The following is a 23,333-nucleotide window of genomic DNA, read 5'->3' on the forward strand; positions in this document are numbered from 1 at the left end:
TTGCTCTAGATGCTTAGAGCAGATGGCAGGTAAAGGAGGCATTTACCAAAAGAAGTTTCGAGTTGAACAGTTGCCATGAGGATCCCAATCAGCTGGGACACACACAACACAAAGCACATGCTAGTGCTGTGACCGCTGCACAGCTCTGTGTTCTTTCCCATCAGTCAAGATAATTTAATGACACGGACATTAATTAGATCATTATTCTATTTTATTAAGTGCATATGTATAAACTTATGATGGCAAATAAACAAGTTGGTCTGAATTACAGCGGTGTGGAATTATTCTTATCAAATAATCAAACCATTTTCCACAGTGGAAAGTTATTTTTTTAAAAAGCAGATCATATTTTAAGAACTAATATTGTCATGAATATGGGTACCACAGTAAAAACCAATCACACGTGTGTGTGCATTTATTTCAGTAGCTTGAGTGGGACGCAAATACCACATTAATTTTACTAGGAGTAATATCTAATGAAGTGAAATGTGCCTTTATGACTTTATACTTTTGCAAACACCCATACTATGTACACGGCAGTTGGGAATTTTCATCAGTCTCTTGTTCTGTCCCTCGAGACTTATTTACTGTGTCTTCTAATGTTACGAATTTCTCAATAAATTTCCAAAGTTCCCTTAAAATAAATAAAGATGAATACAATACATTAGGATGAATACATTAATCATGAAAGAACATTTTAGAATAAACTTCTATTTTAGGACACATTTACCCAAAAACAGGCAAGATAAGACTTTGCAACCACCTACTTTTGTTTTAAAGGATATTTCCAGAGTCTTGGTCATGAATGCAAGAAAGAGTCTCTGAATGTCTGGATGAAACCCTGCAGGATTCTTAGACCAGGGACAGTGTGGCAGCAGAGTTAACATGAACAGAATATTTTATTTTTTAATTATTTTTATTATTTTGTATTAAATAGGAGCTGTGTACATTAATGCAATCATGGGGCACCATACACTGGTTTTATAGACCGTTTGACATATTTTCATCACACTGGTTAACATAGCCTTCCTGGCATTTTCTTAGTTATTGTGTTAAGACATTTATATTCTACATTTAGTAAGTTTCTCATGTACCCTTTTAAGATGCACCATAGGTGTGGTCCCACCAATTACCCTCCCTCCGCCCATCCCCTACCCCCCTCCCCTTCCCCCTTCCCCATATTCTTAGGTTGTAATTGGGTTATAGCTTTCAAAACTTCAGGTCAACTTGCACTCATCATCAAGGGTGTGGGAAGTGCTTTCTCTATTTTGTATCCAAAAGTTCATTTTCTGTTTGAGGGCACATAGGATGATATAGGAAACCACAGATTCCACCTGTGTGCCTCACCAACACCTGTTGCAATCACTGCCTTCCATGACTCCCTCCACTGGGAAGCCAGAGAGATTCCATTTCCCAGCATCCTTGTAGCTAAGAATGGCCTTGACATACAGTGCTGGCCAGTGAGATGTGAATGGGACACCTGGAAAGGACTGTCCTTCTCCATAAAACCAAAAAGCCTTATGAAGAGAAGCTCTTTGCCGTCTGTCTTTCACCTTCCCCTTTCTTACTGCAGGGAACACGAATCTGACACTTGACAGCCATGATGAGACTCTGAGGAGGAAAGCCAGGCACACAGGAAAGGGAGGACAGAGAAGCCTGGTTCCCTGGTGATATCACTGGGCCTCAGCCACTTATACCTACAAGTCTTTCTGCTGCAGATCCATACAAGTTTTTCCATGTTTAATACATGGTATGGTTTTCCATTGCTCCCAATTATACCAAATTCTGAGAATTGAACTGTAGTAACAACTCTAAGACAAGTAACTTTGTAAAGTATAAATTTACATAAAAAAATAATATAAATCCTGCTGGTGGGAATGCAAACTAATACATTCCTTTTGGAAAGATGTTTGGAGAACACTTAGGGACCTAAAAATAGACCTGCCATTCGATCTTACAATTCTTCTACTAGGTATATATCCAGAAGACCAAAAATCACATTATAACAAAGATATTTGTACCAGAATGTTTATTACAGCCCAATTCATAATTGCTAAGTCATGGAAGAAGTCTAAGTGCCCATAAACCCACGATGGATTAATAAATTGTGGTATATGTACACCATGGAATATTATGCAGCCTTAAAGAAAGATGGAGACTTTACCTCTTTCATGTTTACATGGATGGAGCTGGAACATATTCTTCTTAGTAAAGTATCTCAAGAATTGAAGAAAAGTATCCAATGTACTCAGCCCTACTATGAAACTAATTTATAGCTTTCATATGAAAGCTATAACCCAATTATAGCCCAAGAAAAAGGGGAAAGGGGAGACAGAGGGGAGGGGATGGGGGGGAGGATGGGTGGAGGGAGGGTAATTGGTGAGACCACACCTACGGTGCATCTTACAAGGGTACATGTAAAATTTACTAAGTGTAGAATATAAATGTCTTAACACAATAACTAAGAGGGTGCCATGAAGGCTATGTTAACCAGTTTGATGAAAATATTTCAGATTGTATATAAAACCAGCACATTATACCCCATGATTGCATTAATGTACACAGCTATGATTTAATAAAATAGTAATAATAATATAAATCAACCCCTTACTTTTTTAACTTAAAACATTCAGGATAATTTATCTATAAGGTTTTTCAAAGATTTAACATCATTAAAAGCCATATATTGATAATTTGAGGGGAAAAAGCCATTCACACCATACACCTCCTCACTTTCCTGATTCCTACCAGTGAGAATTCACTCTCAACTCTAGAGGTTTTTCCAACAAATTTATTTATCACTACATAGTACATGCAGATTGACATTTAAACCTTGGATTGAGCATTCTTAGGCCAAGAATAGGGTGCCATATGAATATGTAAAAGACATTTTATCAAAAAGACACATACACTCATTTATAGCAGCACATTCACAATCATAAAGATGCGGAAACAACCCAAGTGCCCGACAACATGTGAGTGAATTAATAAAATGTGGTATACATACACCATGGAATACTTCTCAGCCATAAAAATGATGGTGTGGTATCTTTCGTAACCACCTAGATAGAATTGGAGACTATTCTTCTAAGAAAAGTATTACAAGAATGGAAAATCAAATACCACCTGCACTCAACACTAAATAGGAAGTACTCAATCAACACTTATGTGCACACATATGAAAGCAAAATTCAATGTAATTCAGGTAGGAATGAGGAGAAAGGAAGGGATGGGTAAATTCACACTTGACAGGAGCAACACACACTTTCTGACTAAAGGGCACACTTCAAACTTTGACTCAAAATATACAAAAGCAAATTACATAACCCAAACAAATGTACTCCAGTACCATTCTGAAATTTAAAAAACAATAGTTAACATTCGTGAGTGTGAACCCTTCAAGTATCTGTCTAGCCTAATCTAGTTTTGAATGAATGGGCTTGAGAATAGCCTGATATCCTTCTGGCTATTTTATCATAATATTAATACTTACTGTTGTACCTCCCTACTGGTCTTCTTCATGGTGTACTTCACGTGGTTTTCAATAACCTACAAAGAATTAACCATAATGTGGTCACATATAGGCTTGGCACCCGTAGCACAGTGGTTACAGTACCAGCCACATACACCGAGGCTGGCAGGTTCAAACCTGGCCCTGAACAGCTAAACAACAATGACGATTGCAACAAAAAAAATAGCTGGGTGTTGGGTGTTGTGGCAGGTGCCACAAGTCCCAGCTATTTGGGAGGCTGAGGCAAGAGAATTGCTTAAGCCCAAGAGTCTAAGGTTGCTGTGAGCTGTGACACCATAGCACTCTACCAAGGGCAACATAGTAAGACTCATCGTAAGTCCAAAAAAAAAGAAAAAGATTTGGTCACATACAATGGTAATGATACTGTTCATGTATAATGGCAACAATATTGAATCCAAACAGATTGACACTTCTAGAATTAAGTATAAACATACTAATTCATACCACACATAACAAAGAACTATATATATATATACAATAGAAGTAGAACTATAAACCACTGAGCAAGAAATTGTTGGAATGTATTCTGAGAGAATATTTTGCCAGTTCATTATATTTTTTGTAAACAAATAAACCCATTATATTAAATTTTAATGTCCAGAGGGTTAGAGAATGGTTGGCTCTGACGGCACATTCAACCATTAAAACTGAATTCTTACTGTTTTCATGAATTTATTAGCTTACGCCTGTCTAGTTTTCAGTTAATGTCTGCATAGTCGGATATTTCCAGCGTTATACAAAGTTATCATTTAGAGAAAGACTGTATATATTCCTATTTGGTTTATGGCACAGGGAAAACAGGCACTTGAGGAAGTATCTTTCTCAATGAACACCAATTCGCAAAAAAACTTACTGTTAGTTTCTTCGTTAAAATCCTATTTGCTGTTTCAAATTTTATTGCTTCATTCTGAATGGGAATGGTTTCAAAAGTAAGATAATTGGTTAAGAATATTTGTCCACTATTTTTCTATACTTACAGGACAAAAGTATTATGTAAATGTTGCTATGACAATTTTAAGAGAACTCAATGGCATATGATTTTAGAAGAGATTAATAAAACATATCATGAAATGAAGGTAAGTTAGTAAGAAATAAAGATCTTGGCTGTCTGGGTCAAAAACTAGAAGAGATGATAGTTGAAAAAAAAATAGAAAATGAAGAGCTCTTCACTTTTCAGAACTAATACTAGAATTTGTCAAGGTGGCTGGAAACAATATAAAAATACAAATATCAGTAAGTCACATATATATCAGCAATAACGGTTATAAACTGCAATTTTAAAACGTTTGAATTTCCATTTATAACAGTCCATAAAGTCATAAAAATGCATAACAGTCCATAAAGTTATAAAAATGAATAACAAAATTATATAAGACCAAAGCATAAAAATAAATAAAATAAATATAAAATGATCTTAGATGATAGTATAAATACTGTATGGCTGTCACTTCCTCCCAAATGAATGTATAAATCCATTGTAAGTATAATCAAAATACCAAGAGTATTATTAAGGAAACTTGAAAAATTAACAGTGTGAATGAGAACATTTAAGATAATTGTAAACAAAATAATAATGGGTAAGTGGCATAAAAACTTGTTCTTTCTGATATAAAAATATTGAAAAAGGATTAGCAATTATAACAAGCTGCCTAGTGAAAAATTAAAAAGTTAGACTGAGTTTAAATGCTAACTCTACCTTGCTAACTATGACCTCAATCAAGTTACTTAGTCTATTTCATTTCCTTGCAAAATAAATTTAAAAGTTTAATAATATTGGCTATTGCTTATGGTTGTTGAGAATTATATGAAATAGTGTTTTTAAAATATTCATAGAAGTATCTGGTACACTGTTAATCTTCAATACATTAGCTTTTCTCTAGTTAGAAATGGCCTATTTCAAGTCCAGAACAAGTAGCCAATTATATAATAGAATAATAAATGCAATCCTATTGTCTTTCTAGTATTTTAATTAAGTAGCCAAATATAATATTAATGAACTAAATATGAATTAGTGCTATGGACTCTTCATAAGGAATCTTCTATTCCCTCTTTAAAGAAGTTTGAATTGTCAAAGAAGAATGTTGCATGACTTCGGAATTACATCATGCTCACAATATTTAAAGTTATAAATCATTACTTTTCCTATTTAAAATTCAACTATAAATTAGTATTTTTCTGAAGACATTTGTTTAGTATAAAAAGCAAGAAAGAACAGAGCAAATGATACAAAAAAATACACAGAAGGAAATATAAAAATATTTTAAAAGAGAGAGAAATAAAATAAAAAACTCTGGACTGCCACGATCCTTCTATGAACATTATAATTCTGCTTTAAGAAAGCACTGCTAAAAATATGTATGCAACTATATAACCACAGGAAAAAAGAATCATCACATATCACTTATAAACTCTCTAACTAGAGTTTGAGTCAAGTTTAGTGAGGTTATACACAAATAAAAATTAGGTTTTGGCCACGAACAGAGTTCCAAACAAGTTTTTGTCACCTTCGTTTTTGTTTTTAGATAGATGTTCTGATTTTTATAGTTATTACTGCAAGCAATTTGAAACAAAAATACATGTGGACCAAATTTTATGATCTCCTATGCCCTACTAAAAAATGTTGTTTCATGTGTGTTTCAAGGTCTTTAAACAAAAGAACAATGTAAACAGCTAAATAAATAGATTGCATACCTCTATGCTTTTAATCCTATTCTCAGTGATATCTGAAATTGCTGTATGAATCAAAGTTGTTTTAATTTCTTTTTCAAGAGCTTGTATTTCATCCCACTTATCAAGTATTTCACACCTCTTCTTTTTAACTTTCTCAATAAGAGTAAGGCGGTCCTCATCATTTGCGTCTTTCCCAGATGATTCTGGAAATATTTTTTAAAGCAAAATATTATTATGCCTAGTATCTCATCTTTCATTAATAACACTGTATATTATTACAATACTATATATGTGACACTCTACATAACTATAAAGTATAATGTAACTCAAAGTCCAAGCATGCCAATAAAAATAATCTAAAGATGAGAGTATTCATCCTTTAATTCATTCATATAATCCAGTCATTTTCAACCTGTGCACCGCAGCACACTGGTGTGCTGTGAGAGGATCTTAGCTAAGTGTGCCATGAAAACTTTTAAAGATCATTAAATTATTTTCAAAAGAAGTTCAAAGCATAGTATGTTCTTTCTTTACTCTTTTTTTTTTGAACAACATAATTTAAGTGTGCTGCAGAAGTTTACCTATGTGTTCAAGTGTGCCATGAGATAAAAAAAGGTTGAAAAACACTGACATAATCAGTAAGTATTTGCAGAACACATCATTTTTTCAGACATAGGGCCAGCTGGAAAAGTTCAATGGTGAATTATAAGCCAAATCCTTTTCCAGTGTTTGCATTTTCGTGGTGCAGACCAGCAAGAAGCTACCAGAAGTGATGGTGAGGGAGGAGAAGGGGCAGTGGAGCAAAAAGTTGAGGGCACCTCATTGTGGGGGAAGCTCAAGAGGGACCTTGCCAAAGAAGTGTGACTATGTTGAGACCTGAAGTGCAGGCAGAATGGGGACCAAAGACCCCATTCTTGGCAGGGGAAGGCAAAAGGGAAAAAAGGTATGCTGAGGGAGTCGGAACAAAGAAAAGTCAGCTAGTTTACCTTTAAGCCAACCATTGCTAAATTTCTTATCTGAACAAGTTTCCAGCCTTTCCTGAAACTCTGGCCTATTGGGGATACAGCGTACACCAATACCCTACGGAGGTTGTGAACACTCTGAGGAAGTAAATGGTCATAAAAGAGGTTATGACAAGACCTGGAATAGATACACCTTCTAGGTCATTTTCTGCCCATTAAACAGACAAATCAGATACCCATTGTGGAGATTTGCATTTGGCTGGGCCAGAGACCAAGGGAACAGCTCAAGCCCTGAGATTTGGGCGGGAAGGCTTACATCCCTTATGGCAGAGGAAAATCCTCTGTGGTGGTGATGAGAGGAAAATGCCTCTCCCCCACGGATTCCTCAGAGGAGATAATGTCAGTGGCCTTTTATTCCACAGGGAACTAGGGGAGTTTCACACCTCCCTAGGAATCTGTGTGTGTGAATCCAGATAGGAGGCTTCCCCCATGCAAGGCTCAAGTTTCGGATTTCTCAATATTGCTCAGATCCTTAAAGTGAATAATAATAACAATAGGAGCTGATATGCTCACTCAGGGAAAGTGCTGGTGCCTTTGCTCCCTCCCTCAGCTTACCATCTGGACAAAGAGATTTGAATAAAAGCTGAGTGGAACAGACGTGCTTGGGGCCACTCGCCAGACCCCACAAACGGCCGTGGCCCTCTGAGTTCTACTTTGAAAATTCTACTCCCTGTCTCGTGTCTCTTTCTGTATTGTCGTTCCTAACTTTGTATTTCTTCAGTTGGTTGACAGGTCTTAGCAGATCCTGCCCCAGGGCGGGACCCCGACTAGGGTCGACTGAGAAAGTCAGACACCTAGAAGGCAGTGGGGAGGGAGCCAAGGACAGAATCGGGACATTAAGAAGAGATGCTAGCAAGGAAATGGGGCGGATGCAGCCAAAGCTGTTGAAGCCTTTAACCTGGGGAGAAACACAGTCAGACAATGATCGGAGAGAAAGGAGGAGAATAAGAAAGCCCTGGGCAGTTGTTGCTGTCATTCTAACAAGGTTATCGGTGATCACATCAGGGTAGTTCCCTTGCAAAAAGCAGCAGAAACCCAAGGCTCAGAGCCTCAGGAGCACAAGTCTAGATGACCCCAAGATCCACACTCCCCACCCCGAGTCACATAAGGAGCCAGGAAGCCCACAGACAGCCCCAGCAGCACCCCTGCCACCCACGTGCCACATGAGGTGGAGTTACATGCCACGGGCAGAAGCGGACAGTGTTTGCACAAGGAGCATCCAAACTGTGGCCAGCCTGGAGATACACTGGTGTCCGTGAGAGCTTACTTCTTTAAGGTAGGAAGGCAAATGCAAAGGTTCTGAGACTCAGAATGGACAGTGTCCTCCACAGCATAACCTGGAGACCACAGAGGACACAGCTCCACCGTGTGCCAAGAAGACTCACCCTGCCCCTCTGAAATCTACTTTGAGACATTTTCTTTACGATAAACTTTGAGTCCTTCAGTGATTGCTCATGAGATCATTCACATATTTGTATCATTTGAGCAGTTTTCTTAGGATCTATTCTAAATGTCTTGGTCAAAACTTCACATAATTCTCTCTACATAAGGTCTTGAATTAATTCAATGTTCCACTAAAAACCACAAAGCTCTTAAGAAAATAATAAAACAGTGTGCACCTTGTTGTATCACTTGAACACAGAGAAAGTACATAGCAGAGGTCCCCAATGGCATAGAAACTGGGCTAAGATTCTTAACCCTGAAGAGATCAACTCTGTCCTGTGTCTTTAAAGTATCTCATTGAAACAGCTTTGGATTAAATGAGAACAACTTGTTTCTAAAGAACTTGATGGATAGAAGGAAGGGGATTGGTGGGATTACACCAGCGGTGCATCTTACAAGGGTATATGTGAAGCTTGGTAAACAGTCTGTGAAGCTAGGGAATGATGCCCCATGATTATATCAATGTACACAGCTATGATTTAATAAAAAATAAAAATAAATGAACTTGATGGAAAGAAAACAAATGAATAAAATTTAATCACCTTAGTGAAAACCCCTTTCAAAAAACTAACAGAAGGAAGTTATACAGAGGAGGGACAGGTTTGAAGATTCTTCCCACAAAGGTCACAGCAAAGAGTGAGTGGGAAGAACACCACACGTCACCACACGTCACCCCACGTCACCACACGTCACCACACGTCACCTGCCTGATTTCTCCTTAGCAGCCCGCAGCAGCTCCAGCTCAGCTTCCAACTCATCTCTGAGGCTACAGTTTGTTCATAAAAAATAATGACAGGTTAGGACAGCTTTTTTTTTGACCAGTTTTCACCACAGTCTTTCTTTTAACTAACAAATAAAACCCCATCTTCTTACTTTCTAACACAAAAATGTCATCTGAAGGTGCCTACAAAGTGACAGCCCAATCAGTCAAGTTAGACAAGTAGAGCAATATTTTTTTACCAAGGCTGCATGAACCACCTAAGGTAAAGTAAATTATTTCCTATAGTGTTTATTGATATTATCTTGTGACTTGAATTGCTAAAAAGAAAAGAGGGGGATAAAAGCAAAAAACAAAAATCAGTAGCATCGTACACTCAAAGGCAAACCACACATCGAGGCCTATGGCAAGATCTTACTGATGCTAGAATATACTTTGCAAGTTCCCTGCACATTCTGAATCCATCCCATAGACACAGTTTACAAATTCCAATATGTTTGAACTAAAAATAAAATACAATGAATTTTAAAAGGAAAAAAAAACTTCTTAGTATCCTCTTCTTGATTCAATGTAAATTAAATCAACCACCTTATTTCTAATAGATTTAAAGAGAGAAAAAAAATAAATCTAGCAGGTGTTTGAATCAATACTATGTACACACACACGTACACAGAAAACACTGATTTGCTTAAAAAATACCAATACCAAAAATAACTTAATGTCACTTGTCTACAAAGGGCTGAATAGTTTAAGATTTTTAGACACATTAGCTCATTGTGTCACAGATGGAATTAGGGCCCTTAATTTTAAGAACCTAACTGGGAGTTCAATGGATTAATAATGATAACAGCTTTTTGAATATGAATATTCAGAAGGTTTAGTCTCTAGAAATTTTTCAGACATTATACTTTAAATATTACTTATAGTTTTATTATGTTGTTTTGTTTTTCTTCCTCAGGGACTTTAATTCTATGTGAATTTGATTTTCTTTGCCTCTCTTCTACCTCAGCAGCTCTTTCTAACGCTTTATGTCATTTTCATTCTTTTAAACATATTCTGCCGTTCTCCAAAGCCCCCTTATGTTTTTGTTAAAAACTATTCTTCCTTGGCTATGTTGTAATTTAGTAATTTACTTAACCTAAGATGTAACTTTGACTTTTTCAAATATTTCTTTCCTCAGTTGCCAAATCTTGTTTCTTCCCTTTTTTGTTGCCATAGATTTCATAGCAATCTTAGTTTATAGATTTTTGACCCAAAGTTGTGTTCACGATCCTGAAGTGCTTCCTTGAGAACACACGATCCAGGTTGGACGGCTGTGTCACAGCTTTCATCTTCTTCAACGTGTTAACTGTGTTTGGTACGGCAGGGATTTTCAGACACTAAATTTTTCTTTCTGTGGTAGTTTGCATAGAGAAAGCTTGTTTACACCTCTGCATTTCTGCGGGCAGGACTAGTTATTATTTGGGGTAGCGTGTGAGATTCCTATTTAAGAGGTATCTTTTCTGTCAGTGTAGTGAGTTGTGCTTTTTTAATTGTTGATATATTGTGTTTTTATTATTATTTTAATTGGTTTTGTTATTATTGGACAGCTTGGAGGGGAAAAGAGGACCATATGCAAAAGAGTTGAGTGCACTTGACTTTCTTGGTTTATAGGATTCTAACTTTTCCTTTCTGGCTTCTCTTTGGCTTCTTGAACTTTCCAAAGATGCTGCTCCTTCGCCCAGCCTCTTCTCACCACCTGGCGGCCACATCAGGCGCATCCTCCTCTGTGTACCGGCACTTCCCGCAGCCAGCACCCTGCTCCACCACCAGCTAATCAAGCAGCCTCCAGGCTCGGGTGGTTTGGGGGCAGCTCCAGCCCTCCTGTCCTCTCGGCCCTGAACTTCTCCCCAAACCTCTCCTTCGCTCACAAAGGTTCAAAGCAGAAACGTGGGCGATGGTTCACTGGCACTTGGTGTCTCCTTTTCTATTGGCGGGTACTTTGAACTTTGGGTGCTTCTCTAACGAATTCTGATGACTTTAAGTTGCCCTGACACAGCTGCCTTAGCATCCACTTCCTGGTGATCACCTCCTACAGGACAGCTAGACACAGTACACTGGACACACACACTGACCCCTTGCCCTGCATGGGCTGTGCAGCTGTGCCTGGTGAAGTGACTGCCCTCACTCACAGTGTGACTCCACAGAACCCATGCCCACTTGTCATAAGCCCCAGTTAGAATTCCCTGTGGGCTCCCTCAGGTAGGACCCTGCGTCCAGGTGAAGGCCTGGTGCACAGCCCACCCCCTCTGGTCGGTGAGTGTGTCCTGGGCCTTCCCTTTCCTGCTGACCCTGGGAGGGGGCGTCATTCTCTTCTCTCAGACTTCTGTTGCTCCAGGTGCTGTGCACCTCACTCGAGCAAGACACTCGAACCTAACTTCATCACGGTCAGGGCTCCCCAAGAGAGGGGCTATAGGGCTAAGAATAAACTGGGTCCAGGTCAGACAATGGCCACGGGGCATCTCCTAGTAAAGCCGGGTATCTTCTAAGAGGGACACCTGCTCACAAGTTGGACACTTAGGTATCAGGTCCACAGCCCAGGTCCGGGATAAGAAAGTGCCCCATGAAAGACACACTGTGAACGGCCACTACCAAGTGGCCTGGAGTCTGGCCAGGACATGGCTGGAGTGTGATGCTGTCCTCGGGAGAGACCCCAAGGCCAAATCACAGCAAAACTCAGCGGGGCTTTCTGACTTCAACTTACACTGAAGGCAATTCTGGTTTTTTGGTTTTGTTTTCTCAAGGTTTTAAGAAAATTAAAGCCTTAAATTAACTTTTAAAAATCTAAATTAATTAAAGTCTTTAATTAATTATCTTTTCTCCTGTTTATTTCCTAATATGTATATATGTAGCAGATTGGCTTTATTTAAAAAAAAAAATTTCTCGCAAACAGTATGTCCTATTCAATTGTGATTGGACCCTAGAAGACCGTATTACAGTCTCACCCTGTCGCTGGGGGTAGAGAGCTGTGGATCATAACTCACAGCAACCTCAAACTCCTAGGCTCAAGTAATCCGCTTGCCTCAGCCTCCCCCAAGATAATAAGGGTATTCCTACAAGACATCTCGAATCTGCAGCCCTCTCACCTATCAACACATCTTCTGGGGGGCACCAAAGAGAAAGGAGATCAGCCCCCAAATCCCACCCAGAGAAACACTGTACTTCCACAGAGATGACCGATGCCAGGAGTGGTACTCGGAAAGATGGCACGGCACACCCAGCAGTGCAGAGTGGAACACAGTTCTGTGCTTATCACGTCCTTCTAAGGGGCTTTTAAACAAATATACTCCAGGCTGGGCACTGTGGCTCATACCTATAATCTCAGTACTCTGGGAGGCCAAGGCCAGTGGACAACTTGAGCTCAGGAGTTCAAGACCAGCCTGAGCAAAAGTGAGACCCCTGTCTCTACCAAAAAGAGAAAAAATAGCTGGGGAGTGGGATGGGCACCTGTAGTCCCAGCTGCTTGGGAGGCTGAGGCAAGAGGATTGCTTGAACCTAAAAGTTTGAGGCTCCTGTGAGCTATGATGTCATGGCACTCCACCCAGGTGATAGAATGAGACTCTGTCTCAAGAATAAATGAGTAATGAATAAATAGAAAAAATCCAAACACAGATGAACCCATGCCTCACTTGTCATTCCGATCCAGGGCTGCCTTGGTGGCTCTCACGAGAACCTGCAACTCTTCCCGCACCTGCCCCACATCCTCCAACTTTGTGGTCCTGTTCTCCAGCCCTTCAGCTTCAGCCAGAAGCGTCTAGACAAGACCAGGTACAGGAAGGGTGAGACGAGACACTCGGGGAAGGGGAGAGAACTTTCCCTTCTGTTATCAATATTTGTTCCAGCTGCCTTGGGTTAAAACATACATTCTAGTAAAACAGGTAAACTAGGAGGATTCTAGAGAGAGAGGGAGCTTGGGGGAGGGGTGGCTAATCAGGTGAAGCTCTAGGTCAGTGGTTCTCAACCTTCCTAATGCCATGGCCCTTTAATACAGCTCCCACAGGTTGAGAACCGCTGCTCTAGGTGATAAATGTTTTTCACTATTTTGAGATTTTTATTTCTTCAAGAAATTTAAAAAATGGTGGGAAAGTTTTATTGTTGGTTTGTGCGGGAGGGAGACATACTGAATAAAGGTGCATTATTATAAGTCAGTGAGAAATGTTAGCAGCAGAGTGAAGACCCATGACTAGAAGGAAAGGCTGAGCTCAACTTCAGAGCAACAAAGACCTCTGGGCCCCGGGCGAAGGGCTGCCTGGAGCCATCCTGGCCTGGGAACCTTTCATTCTGATGTGTGACTGAGATACATGACTTTTGAACTCAACCTCAGAAGGTCAGGAGCAGGGTAGATCTCCCATTGGAGACTTTGCTTGTTCCTATAAAAACAAAAGCTTACTCTTCTGCTCCATGAAAAGGCTCAGAACAAACAAAATGATGCCTATGTATGATCCTGGGTGGAGAAGATGAAACTGACTTTGGGATGCTGTGATTTTTTTTCATATATGAAATAATTATTTCTATTTTATAAGATAACATCTTTAAACTTTATTGAATTGAAAGTGCCAAATTCATCTTATCTACAGTGTTAGATTCTCCTAGTTTTTATAAGTGATAAAAAATTATTCCTGCCGCACATTTTCTTACCAGAACAGCTGCATGTTTAACACAACCTTGGAGGGCACACCCAGGAAGACGTCCACAGGGAAATGAAGAGAAGGTAGTTTTATGCTGCGGTAATGACTGACATGGCCCTATTTATGTTCCCAAACCTCATATACATCGTATGTGGATGATTGCATCAGTGGATTAGTTTGGGAATGTAAATTGATCGATAATTGTCCTTCAACTAGAGTAAAGCCCATGCCTTATAAAAAATATTGACTATTCTAAATTATGAAGGCACCAATAGGGCTTTTTGGATTCAATGTTTTTCTCTCTTCATGAAATAATGAAGCCTTGAATTTAAAAAAGGCTCTATTTGAGTTCTTCACAACCGTCACCTTATACTGTGCCGTGGGGCGGGAGCCCAGAAGAATCGCCATGTAGAGCTCATATTCATCCTGCATAAAACAGAAAATCTGGACTAAGAGATCACACGGTGAGTTTTTTGTGTATGCAAATAAGAATGACAGTTTAGATTTTAAAATACCACTATATAAAATGTTCCTACAGCGTATTAAACAGCACACACACTGACAGCTGTAAAACTGCACCATCTCTGAAGCAGCCCTGCGTGGTAACTGTTAATCGCCCTGTACACTGGCAGATGACAGAGTCCCTCCTGGCGTGTAGAGGTTCTGTGTACGTAGAGCCCACGGACCCGCCAGAGATGAGCCACCCAGGATGGAGGGCATCTGGGGCACAGGCTGTCGTTAAGTATTCCTGTTGGTGTGAATGCCAGTGCTGCAGAAAGACATCCTTGCAGCCTTCATAAATATTATCCTACAATTCCTTCCCATTAGGAAAATTAGACAACAGCATGATCTTTAAACAATCTTATTTAAACTCAGCTTCCATATGAAGATTATTTCCATCATAAAACTACAAAAAACCTATAATTCCATAAGGACTCATATAATATTACATATATATAACTACAAAAGCTTATATGTAACATATGTTCAATTTATAGAAGGTTACATGTAATTAGGAAGCTCTAACAGGAAAGCATGGGCTTAGGGGAAAGCGAATGGGGTGGTTACTCCACACTGCCCTCTCGTAATTCCTCTGGCCGCAGGCGGGTCACCTGCAGTTTCTGTGAGTGGTCATCCTCATCTGTACGAAGGGACCCTGGGACTTGGCAGAATTTCTGGGACACTGAGATTATTCATGTATGCAGAGCCTCACACCTGGTTCTCGTGGCTGTGCAGAAGAGATGTGTTTCTTACCTTAACTTCCCTCAGGAGATCACCAAATATCAAAGAACTGTTGCAGATATCCTCAAAGACATCTCCGAAGACCTGCAGCCTATTGAACTCCTGGGGGTCGCACATGCAGACCCTCTGCAGCTCCTGGGGGAAACAGCACCTGCCCACTTAGGGCATCTCCGTTCTCCCTTCAGAACAGCGTTTCTTAGGGTCAGGAACTGGAGGGACATGGCTGCCATCACCCAGAGGACTGGTCTCAGCAGAGCAGGCGGCAGACCAAGGCGACCCTGATGCCGTCCCCTGCCGAGTCTTTCAGCACCTGGTCACCCGGGAATTCCCCCCCAGCCTTAATTTACTCCCTTCCTCCTGCCCTTCACCCTGTGCTCAGGGCTTCACCCTGCCTCCATGATTGCCCCCACCCGTTTCTCTCTCCTCCCAGCCTCATCTCCCAGTCTCCAGGTGTGGGCGTTTCCCCAGGTAGAGTTATTTTCTTTGATGCTCAGCATCGGCCCCACCTGTGGTAATGTCTCCGTGAACGTGGGCTGCTCAGCCCTCGGCTGTCCCCAGAAGCTCAGTCCCTCACTCTGGCCCGCTGGGCCGTGGCACAGACACAGCTGGTCCCTGGGCTGAGCTCCCCACCACTCTCCCCACGCAGCTCTCACCCCACACTCACGTTCTTTTTCTTTCACATTATGTAGCAAACCCCTTCTCAGACCCTTCTGTTTTTTCCCACCAACGTTTTGTTCACCATCTCTGCTCTGTAGCCTCTGATGATTTTCATCATGAACTTCCCCCTTTACCAGTTTCCACATGCAGGCTCTGTCATTTCTCCCAGTTACCTGACCTGATCATGTGAAATACCTCCCACCTGGCTGCTCTGTTCCAGTCCACCTGGACAAGCAAACTGGGCGCCCCAAGGGGCTGGGTTCCTTGCAGCAGCCCAGGTGTGTGGACAGCCCTAGGATGAGTCCCCCTCACCCTCACCTGGGACACACCCCCTGCACTAGGATGCACCCCCCACTTGGGACACGCCCCCTCACCTGGGATGCGTCCCCCTCATCTGAACACACCCTACTCACCTGGGATGCGTCCCCCTCACCTGGACACACCCTGCTCACCTGGGATGCGTCCCCCTCACCTAGATACACCCTCCTCACCTGGGATGCGTCCCCCTCACCTGGACACACCCTGCTCACCTGGGATGTGTCCCCCTCACCTGGACACACCCTGCTCACCTGGGATGTGTCCCCCTCACCTGGACACACCTTGCTCACCTGGGATGCATCCTCCCCACCTGGGACACACCCTCCTCACCTGGGATGTGTCCCCCTCATCTGGACACACCCTGCTCACCTGGGATGCCTCCCCCTCACCTGGACACACCTTGCTCACCTGGGATGCGTCCCCCCCACCTGGGACACACCCTGCTCACCTGGGATGCATTCCCCCCCACCTGGACACACCCTCCTCACCTGGTGCAGCTTTCTCTCATGGCACTCAGCCGCCTTGCTCCCCTTGAAATCATTCCTCAGGAGATCGTGCTTGGCAAGAACTTCTTTTTGGAAACTCAAGAACTTCTTGTACCTGTCTGCTTTTGTTATTCCAGCTAAGTAGGAGCTGACATAGTGGTACTGGTCCCTGCCCGGGGGTGACAGGGCACACTCACGGCTGGAGCCGGCTGCCTTGTACCTGAGCACCTGCAGGTCGGGCACTCTGAGCTCCTCCCTCTTCCTCCGATCTGGGGAGCCCTCACTCATCTCCTCTTCCTCTTCTTTTGGAACCCTTCTCTTAGTGAAATCCTCTTCTGAAGGGTGGGAAACATCTGCCTGATAGCTGAGGAGCTGCGCGCCCTGGGCATCATCTGGAACCAGAGCTGTGTTGATGGTGAAGTGGACCAGAGCCTCTTTCATCTGCCTGGCAGTCTTCTCCGGGGATGGCCTTCTCGCCTTGAGGACGTCGGCCAGCTTTGGCCGATGGGCACTGGACCAGTGGTACAAGATTGTCTCAGGAGGCCTGTAGAGCTTGTTGGGATTCAGATGGCCCGAGGTGTAGGGGTAGATGTCATCTCTGTAACCTCTCTGAATTTTGTCCAGCAGTCTCCTCAGATTGCACAAGGTCCTCACCCCGGGGGTCTCGCACTGCTTCCATTTGAGGTAAACTGCTCAGGAGAGACAAGTCTGTTAAACTCTTCTCCCAGTTCCACAGCACGCAGCTGCATCACATGCTCAGCAGGCATATCCCACATCCCGGGGGGCCACAGCAAAGAAAGGAAGGCAGCACCTGGCCTCGCCCTTACGAGTCGCGCCCACAGCAGGGCAAAGGCGCTTGTGGCCCAGGACCCACAGGGCCAGAGGGTGTGTCCCATCAGAAAGCCCCAGCCCTCTCCACCAGCGGGAGGGAGTGTGGAGTGCTGTACTTTGACAGGGTATTTCTGATAATATTAGCAAAGGTTCTAGAAGAAAAGTCTGAATTATAACTCTAAGTGAGGATGCTTAAAGCTGTTTCCCTGATGTCCTTCACACGTTGGTTTTTCAACTCTGAAATGTCTGAGGACTCCCTGACCAAATCCTTCAACAACTGATGGGCCGTTCACTCCTCCTGCCCATCCCCACAGACAGAAGTCTGCAGCTGTGTGGAGGGGACCCCAACACCCCCCACATGAGGGCCGGGCCTCGCACGTGCCCTGGGCAGAGCTCTGTTCCAGCACGTGGCTGAGGACATAAAAAAATCAGGGAAACTTGGTCTTTTGAGTCAGTTTCCAAACTATGTGGGAATGAAAATATCTCTCTGAACCTTAGTTTCTTCCTCTGCAAAATCAGAAAAAAAAACATCTCACAAAATGGTAGACTGGCAGCCAAATGGAATCACTTTTGGCAAACAGGCACATGGCATAGAAGAGACACCTCATAAATGACAGCTGTTTTTGTGAAAGATCTGCAGCACCAAGCATTCCTTACTAAATACTCAGAGAACTCAGGTCAGCCCAGATTGCCCCTCTGGTGTGTTTTCCACCATGAGGACAGCGGTTTCTTTGTGGGACACTGTGTCCGGGGAGAGACAAAAGGCCTGCAGCTTCACCCTCTCCTCTCCATCACTCCCCAATGTGGTTTCAGCCTGGTGTCAGCCCAGGTGTCAAACAGGGATGCTGAGAGACCTCCTGTGACCAGGTCAGGTCCAGACAGCTGACAAGTGGAAGAACTGGCTTCTGAACAAGCCTTTCTCCCCAGCCCCTAAGTTGTTTCCCTCACTCCACAGCCCCTGAGCACAGGAGGCTGGAGGAGGATTCTCTGGGCCTCAGACCACATGCAACCCCTTCTCTGCAGCTAATCCACGTCTGTAAGCAGTGACAATAAAGTCAGGACATTTCCATTTTGCCTAAGAGTGGGATGGGATGCGGGGCTGGGGTCAGAGCAGTAGGATGGGCCTTAGAGTGAGAGGTTGCATTGGCTACCCAGGCACAGCACAGCCCCAACCCCAGCCCACAGGGACACAGTGACACCTCTGCCTCGGTGCTCGGACAGACTGGGGTCCTTCACTTGTGCCGACAGTGCTCAGCAGAACTCACGCGTTCAGGACCTGTGTAGTCGTCAGTGCGTTCCACAAGACAGCCCTTTGTCAAAAAGCAGGCTTTGTGTGCATGGTTTTTCCAAGTGGAAGTGAACGTCAGAGCCCGCGCCACTGAAAGCCGGCCAGGCAAGCTCTGATGCTCGCCAGGTCAGGGATATCCTGTGCATTTTGACCTGTGAAACCTTCAGCTTCTGGTGGGTTACAATAGTGAGTCAAAAAGCATTTTATATTCAAGAAAAAGATATACCTCCAAAGCTCAGAGACCTTTAAGCACTGCTGTCTGCCGCACAGCTAGTGTGGGGGGCACTAACGGAACCCTCACCACGGCGCAGGAGGTGGCGCTGTGACTGTGCTCACCTGACAGATGAGGAAACTGAGGTACATTGGTGTGATTATATCTAATACGATAAGCTGCCTCCAGGGCCCGAGCTCTCAAGCGGCCCACTAACGTGCACACAAACAGTACTCAAATCACTGTGACACAATAAAATACATTTTCTGTTTCAGTATTTTACAATTCAGACTGTTTAGTTCAGTCCAGCAATCTCTGTCCACCCAGATTTCATCCGATCAGTGTTCAGGCACAGCAGGCGTGGGAAGGGCGGCAGCCTTGCACTCGAATGGCCTGGTCTGGGGCTATGTCCCCTGGACTCCCATCCGTAAGACTGTGTTAACACCCAGCCTTCAGGGTCATGAAGCTACATGAAGCGAGAGACCAAGAACGGAACATGCTTCACACACGATGGACATGAATGCTCTGGGTTTTGTGGTCCTTTAGAGAAGACGGTGGAAGGGCAACGTGCCTCGGAAAATTTCTCTTTAAAAGAATGCTCTAAACTAGCAGCCAGAAACCTGCCCCTCCCCCCACTGCTCACACTCACACGTGTACACACGCCCTTCACGCTGTGCACACTCACACGCCCTACCTTGGTACTTCTTTACTGTTAGGTTTCCCAGAGAAGGAGGCCCAAGCCCCAATCCATCCCTGACCCTAACACCCCTGAAGCTGATCTGCAGACACCAGAAAATGTCTTCACTTTTCAGACTGGTTCAGGGAATCTGGTTTCTAGGCAATAGAACGCCAGGCAAATAACAAAAGCCAACATAAGACCTCAACATCCACTTACACCCAGGCTCCGAGTGCTCAGCCATGGCGCCTCCTTCCCACCTGGCAGCTTGGGCTGGGCTGTTCCCGTGGAAACAGCAAACATTCTATGCCCCTCCCCCTGCACGTTGGCAGCAGAGCCACCAGGTCACATGCTCTTGCCAGGGACTCACCCTCCCTGAACTCTCCCCTCTTCTATAACTCAGACCTTCCTGAATAGGCTGTGCAAGATGTTTGCTCAGCTGTTTTACTTTATTATTATTATTATTTTTAATTTTTGACTTTTCAGAAAATAAGGCTTGATACTTTTTAAAATAAAACACTTTTCGTGATTTTAAAAACATCAAAATATCCTTGTTTTCTAATTCCTTGCCAAAGCCTAGGGCTCAAAATCTAGCTGGTCTCCACTTAGATCAGTAGTTCTCAACCTTCCTAATGCTGTGACCCTTCAGTACAGTTCCTCATGCTGTGGTGACCCCCAACCATAAAATTATTTTTTTTGCTACTTCATAACTGTAATTTTGCTACTGTTATGAATTGTAATGTAAATATCTGATGTGCAGGATCAGTCAGCGGGGAGTAGAATTTCCAGGTGTGTAAACTCACATCTTTAGACCGCAAAGGCTGTGCTTGTCCTCAGGCTCTCCCAGGTGGCCAGGGGCTAAAGAGGTAAAACCTTGCCCTATCTTCGAAAACTGAGATTCCATTCCTATTTCTTTCCAGCAGAAAGAATTAGAGTGTAGTTAGGAGTAACTCTGAAACTAGCCCTCACTACTTATAGCTCTGAAATGAGCAAGCTGAGAACACCCAGCACTTACCTCGCTAAGCTGAGAGAAGGAAATTAGACCATTTGCCAGGGCAGTGAAAGATTTGGGGAGCACAGGGTTTGGGTTTTGTTGTGTTGCCATTGATCCTGGTCTGATACTTCAAGTGGGAACAATCTGGAAAGCACGGAGTTGCCCTCACTTGCTAGGGGCCTCTATGACCAGGAGTGCTTGAATTTAACCCAGGAAAAGGTCACCAAAGGGCTCACTGATTTTCTCTCTGCAATGTTCTCAGTATTTAGACATTTAACCACAACTAGAAATGTTGACACAAAAATGCCCACCAAGGATGTCTAAGTGTCCACCAGACAGCACATGCCCTGGCCCCTGGCCCTGCAGCTAAAGTTGGAGGTGGCTCAAATGCGTGGCAGCCCAGGCTTCTGACAGCCAACTATCAGAGATGAAGAAACGAGCCTTTCTGCTCAGAATTCAGTTAAAATGGCTATTTCATAGATTCTAAAATATTCCATCATTTCCACACTGCATGGACAGGCAGGCAGATGACAATGGGTTTCCATACCTTTCTCCTAGAGCCCTAAAGGCCAGAGGGCTCCCACATGAGCCTGGGCTCCCCGAGAGCTACGCCCCTCCAGCCTGTGCTGCCCTCACACCTGCTCCATGGCACAAAATGGATTAAGCTCATTTCACGTGGAATTAGAGTCTTTTTTTTTTTTTTTTTGCTGGGGCTAGGTTTGAACCCGCCACCTCCGGCATATGGGACCGGCGCCCTACTCCTTGAGCCACAGGCGCCGCCCCAGGAATTAGAGTCTTGATTTATATTAGAAGAAAAATAATTTGTCTTCAGGACTCAGGTTTCTCCCAAGTCATCCCTTATATGGCAGAACACAAATCCCGGTAAAGTAATCAATCCACTCCTTAGATGCTAAAGATCAGAAAGTAAATCAGGCCTCACAAACCCTCCCAAAGCTCTCCTGTTGCTAAGTATGTCAGCAAAGTGTTGGAGGCAGAAACATACTTAATTATTTCCTTATAGGTGCAATGAATTGATCTGCCAGAAAGTTTCAAGTCTTCCTTGAGGCCAGACTCTGTTTTTTGTTGTTGTTTTTTAGCAAAGAAAGTTGGATTTATTGCTTCTGACACCTGCATAGTAACTTCTAGTTTGCTCACATTACTAGCATCACAGATATGAAATACAATCTTTCTTCTCAATTCGAAACATGTACTTGGAGAAGTGATTAGGGAGTTTTATAGCAATAAATCCATTGAATATCTTAAAAATCCTTGCCACGCGAGACAATCGTTGCAACAAATGAAAAAAATATCAAGACATACAAGTTTCATTGGGGTTCTACATTTCAAAATGTAGATATTTAGAAACGAGGTCAGACTTCTATGTGGAATCAGCTGCTCACCGTGCAAATCGTGCACGCAAACTGCGCATGCAAACGCCGCGTTTCCATCAGTGTGGCTGCGATCCGGTTTCTCCTCTCTAGGTGGCGCTTTGACGCATCCTAAAACCAGCCGGCGGAAAACCAGGAGGACCCCCAGGGACTCTCGGCCGGCGGCTTGTTCGTACCTAGCCTTCCATCCCACCGTCTTCAACAGGGGGACTAGCAGTTCAGCTGTCCTCACGTCGCTGAGCGTGCACAAATGCGCTCGACGAGGCAATTTGGGAGTAAAGCGCAGTTGTGACCCCAGCAACCCAAGGGCGGGCGTGAGTGGTGGAGGCGGTGGAGGACTCCGTGGGCGGCCCCAGGGCCCGAGAGCGCGGGTCCGGGAGGGGACAGCCAGCATGGCAGAGGACTAACAGGCTGGGAAGGGGTCTGGCTCAAAATAAACGTTCCCAGTTACTGCCTTTCTGCTACTAGAGTTTGTTGCACAAAGGTGACTGAATCTGCAACAATTCTTAAGCGTCTCTGTGCCTCCCGCACCCCGGGGGAAATTCCAGTGAAGGACAAAGACGGGCCTGGCAGGAGGCCGCAGGGAGCCAGGGCACCAGTGTCTCCAAGACAACTCAGCCCATGAAAAATGGTTCAGGAGAGGAAGGTGCTGCCGGCTCTGCCACTGGAGGCGACCTGCACGCGGCAGGTGGCCGGCAGGTGGCGGCGCGGAGGGTCAAATCACCTCCCGCTGCGCACGGCCCTCCCCTCCCTCCCCCTCCCCCTCTCGGCTTTGTCAAGGGGCGTTGGCTACTGTGTCTTTCCGTCTCTCTCTTGCATCATCAACCATTGCTTTTGGCGGGGACATGTCCATCAAACCTAGCATGCTTGTTTTTTCATCCCCCAAAACACAAATAAAACTTTTCCCTTGGCCTGGCGCCTGTAGCTCAGCGGCCTGGGCGCCAGCCTCATGCGCTGGAGCTGGCGGGTTCGAACCCAGCCCGGGCCGCCGAGACCTTGCCCTTGGCTGCCACCTGCCTCTTAGGCTGATCCGGTCGCAGAGCGTCGCACAGCACGTTCTGGCGGCTGCCGCAGAACTAAGGTCCAGGCCCCAGCTGAGCCACGTTCCCAGAGAGGTGGGGTCTCCTGAGACCCGTCCTCTGTGACCTTCCCGTGTGTAGACTTTGTTATGTCCTCAAGGTGATTTTCTAG

The 23,333-nt window shown here is 43.9% G+C and overlaps 1 protein-coding gene across 2 annotated transcripts; it reads right to left on the reverse strand.

Moving 5' to 3' along the window:
* Window positions 1-240: 240 nt before the first annotated feature.
* C5H6orf118 (chromosome 5 C6orf118 homolog) lies at window positions 241-20,004 on the reverse strand. 2 transcript variants are annotated; one of them, XM_053591779.1, is made up of 10 exons: window positions 19,980-20,004; window positions 16,758-17,443; window positions 15,307-15,429; window positions 14,419-14,478; window positions 13,054-13,178; window positions 9,375-9,433; window positions 6,224-6,405; window positions 4,386-4,439; window positions 3,494-3,549; window positions 241-634 (listed from the first exon to the last, which is right to left on the reverse strand). In XM_053591779.1, exons 1-10 carry the CDS (start codon window positions 20,002-20,004, stop codon window positions 526-528), a joined length of 1,479 nt encoding a protein of 492 aa, XP_053447754.1. In that variant the 3' UTR covers window positions 241-525. The 2 variants fall into 2 exon arrangements, with proteins under 2 accessions (XP_053447754.1, XP_053447755.1); XM_053591780.1 differs by lacking the exon at window positions 4,386-4,439.
* Window positions 20,005-23,333: the final 3,329 nt, after the last annotated feature.

This window comes from Nycticebus coucang, chromosome 5 (genome assembly GCF_027406575.1).
Source record: "Nycticebus coucang isolate mNycCou1 chromosome 5, mNycCou1.pri, whole genome shotgun sequence".
Taxonomy (NCBI): domain Eukaryota; kingdom Metazoa; phylum Chordata; class Mammalia; order Primates; family Lorisidae; genus Nycticebus; species Nycticebus coucang.

What these genes read in the sequence shown, in the direction of transcription:
- C5H6orf118 (XM_053591779.1), bottom strand. Translation starts at nt 20,004, where the DNA reads ATGGCTGAGCACTCGGAGCCTGGGT. An exon ending in GCCCTGGATCGGAATGACAA is followed by an intron (nt 9,434 to 13,053) that starts GTGAGGCATGGG and finishes AACAAACTGTAG; the next exon opens with CCTCAGAGATGAGTTGGAAG. An exon ending in TTTTAACGAAGAAACTAACA is followed by an intron (nt 3,550 to 4,385) that starts GTAAGTTTTTTT and finishes AATTCTTTGTAG; the next exon opens with GTTATTGAAAACCACGTGAA.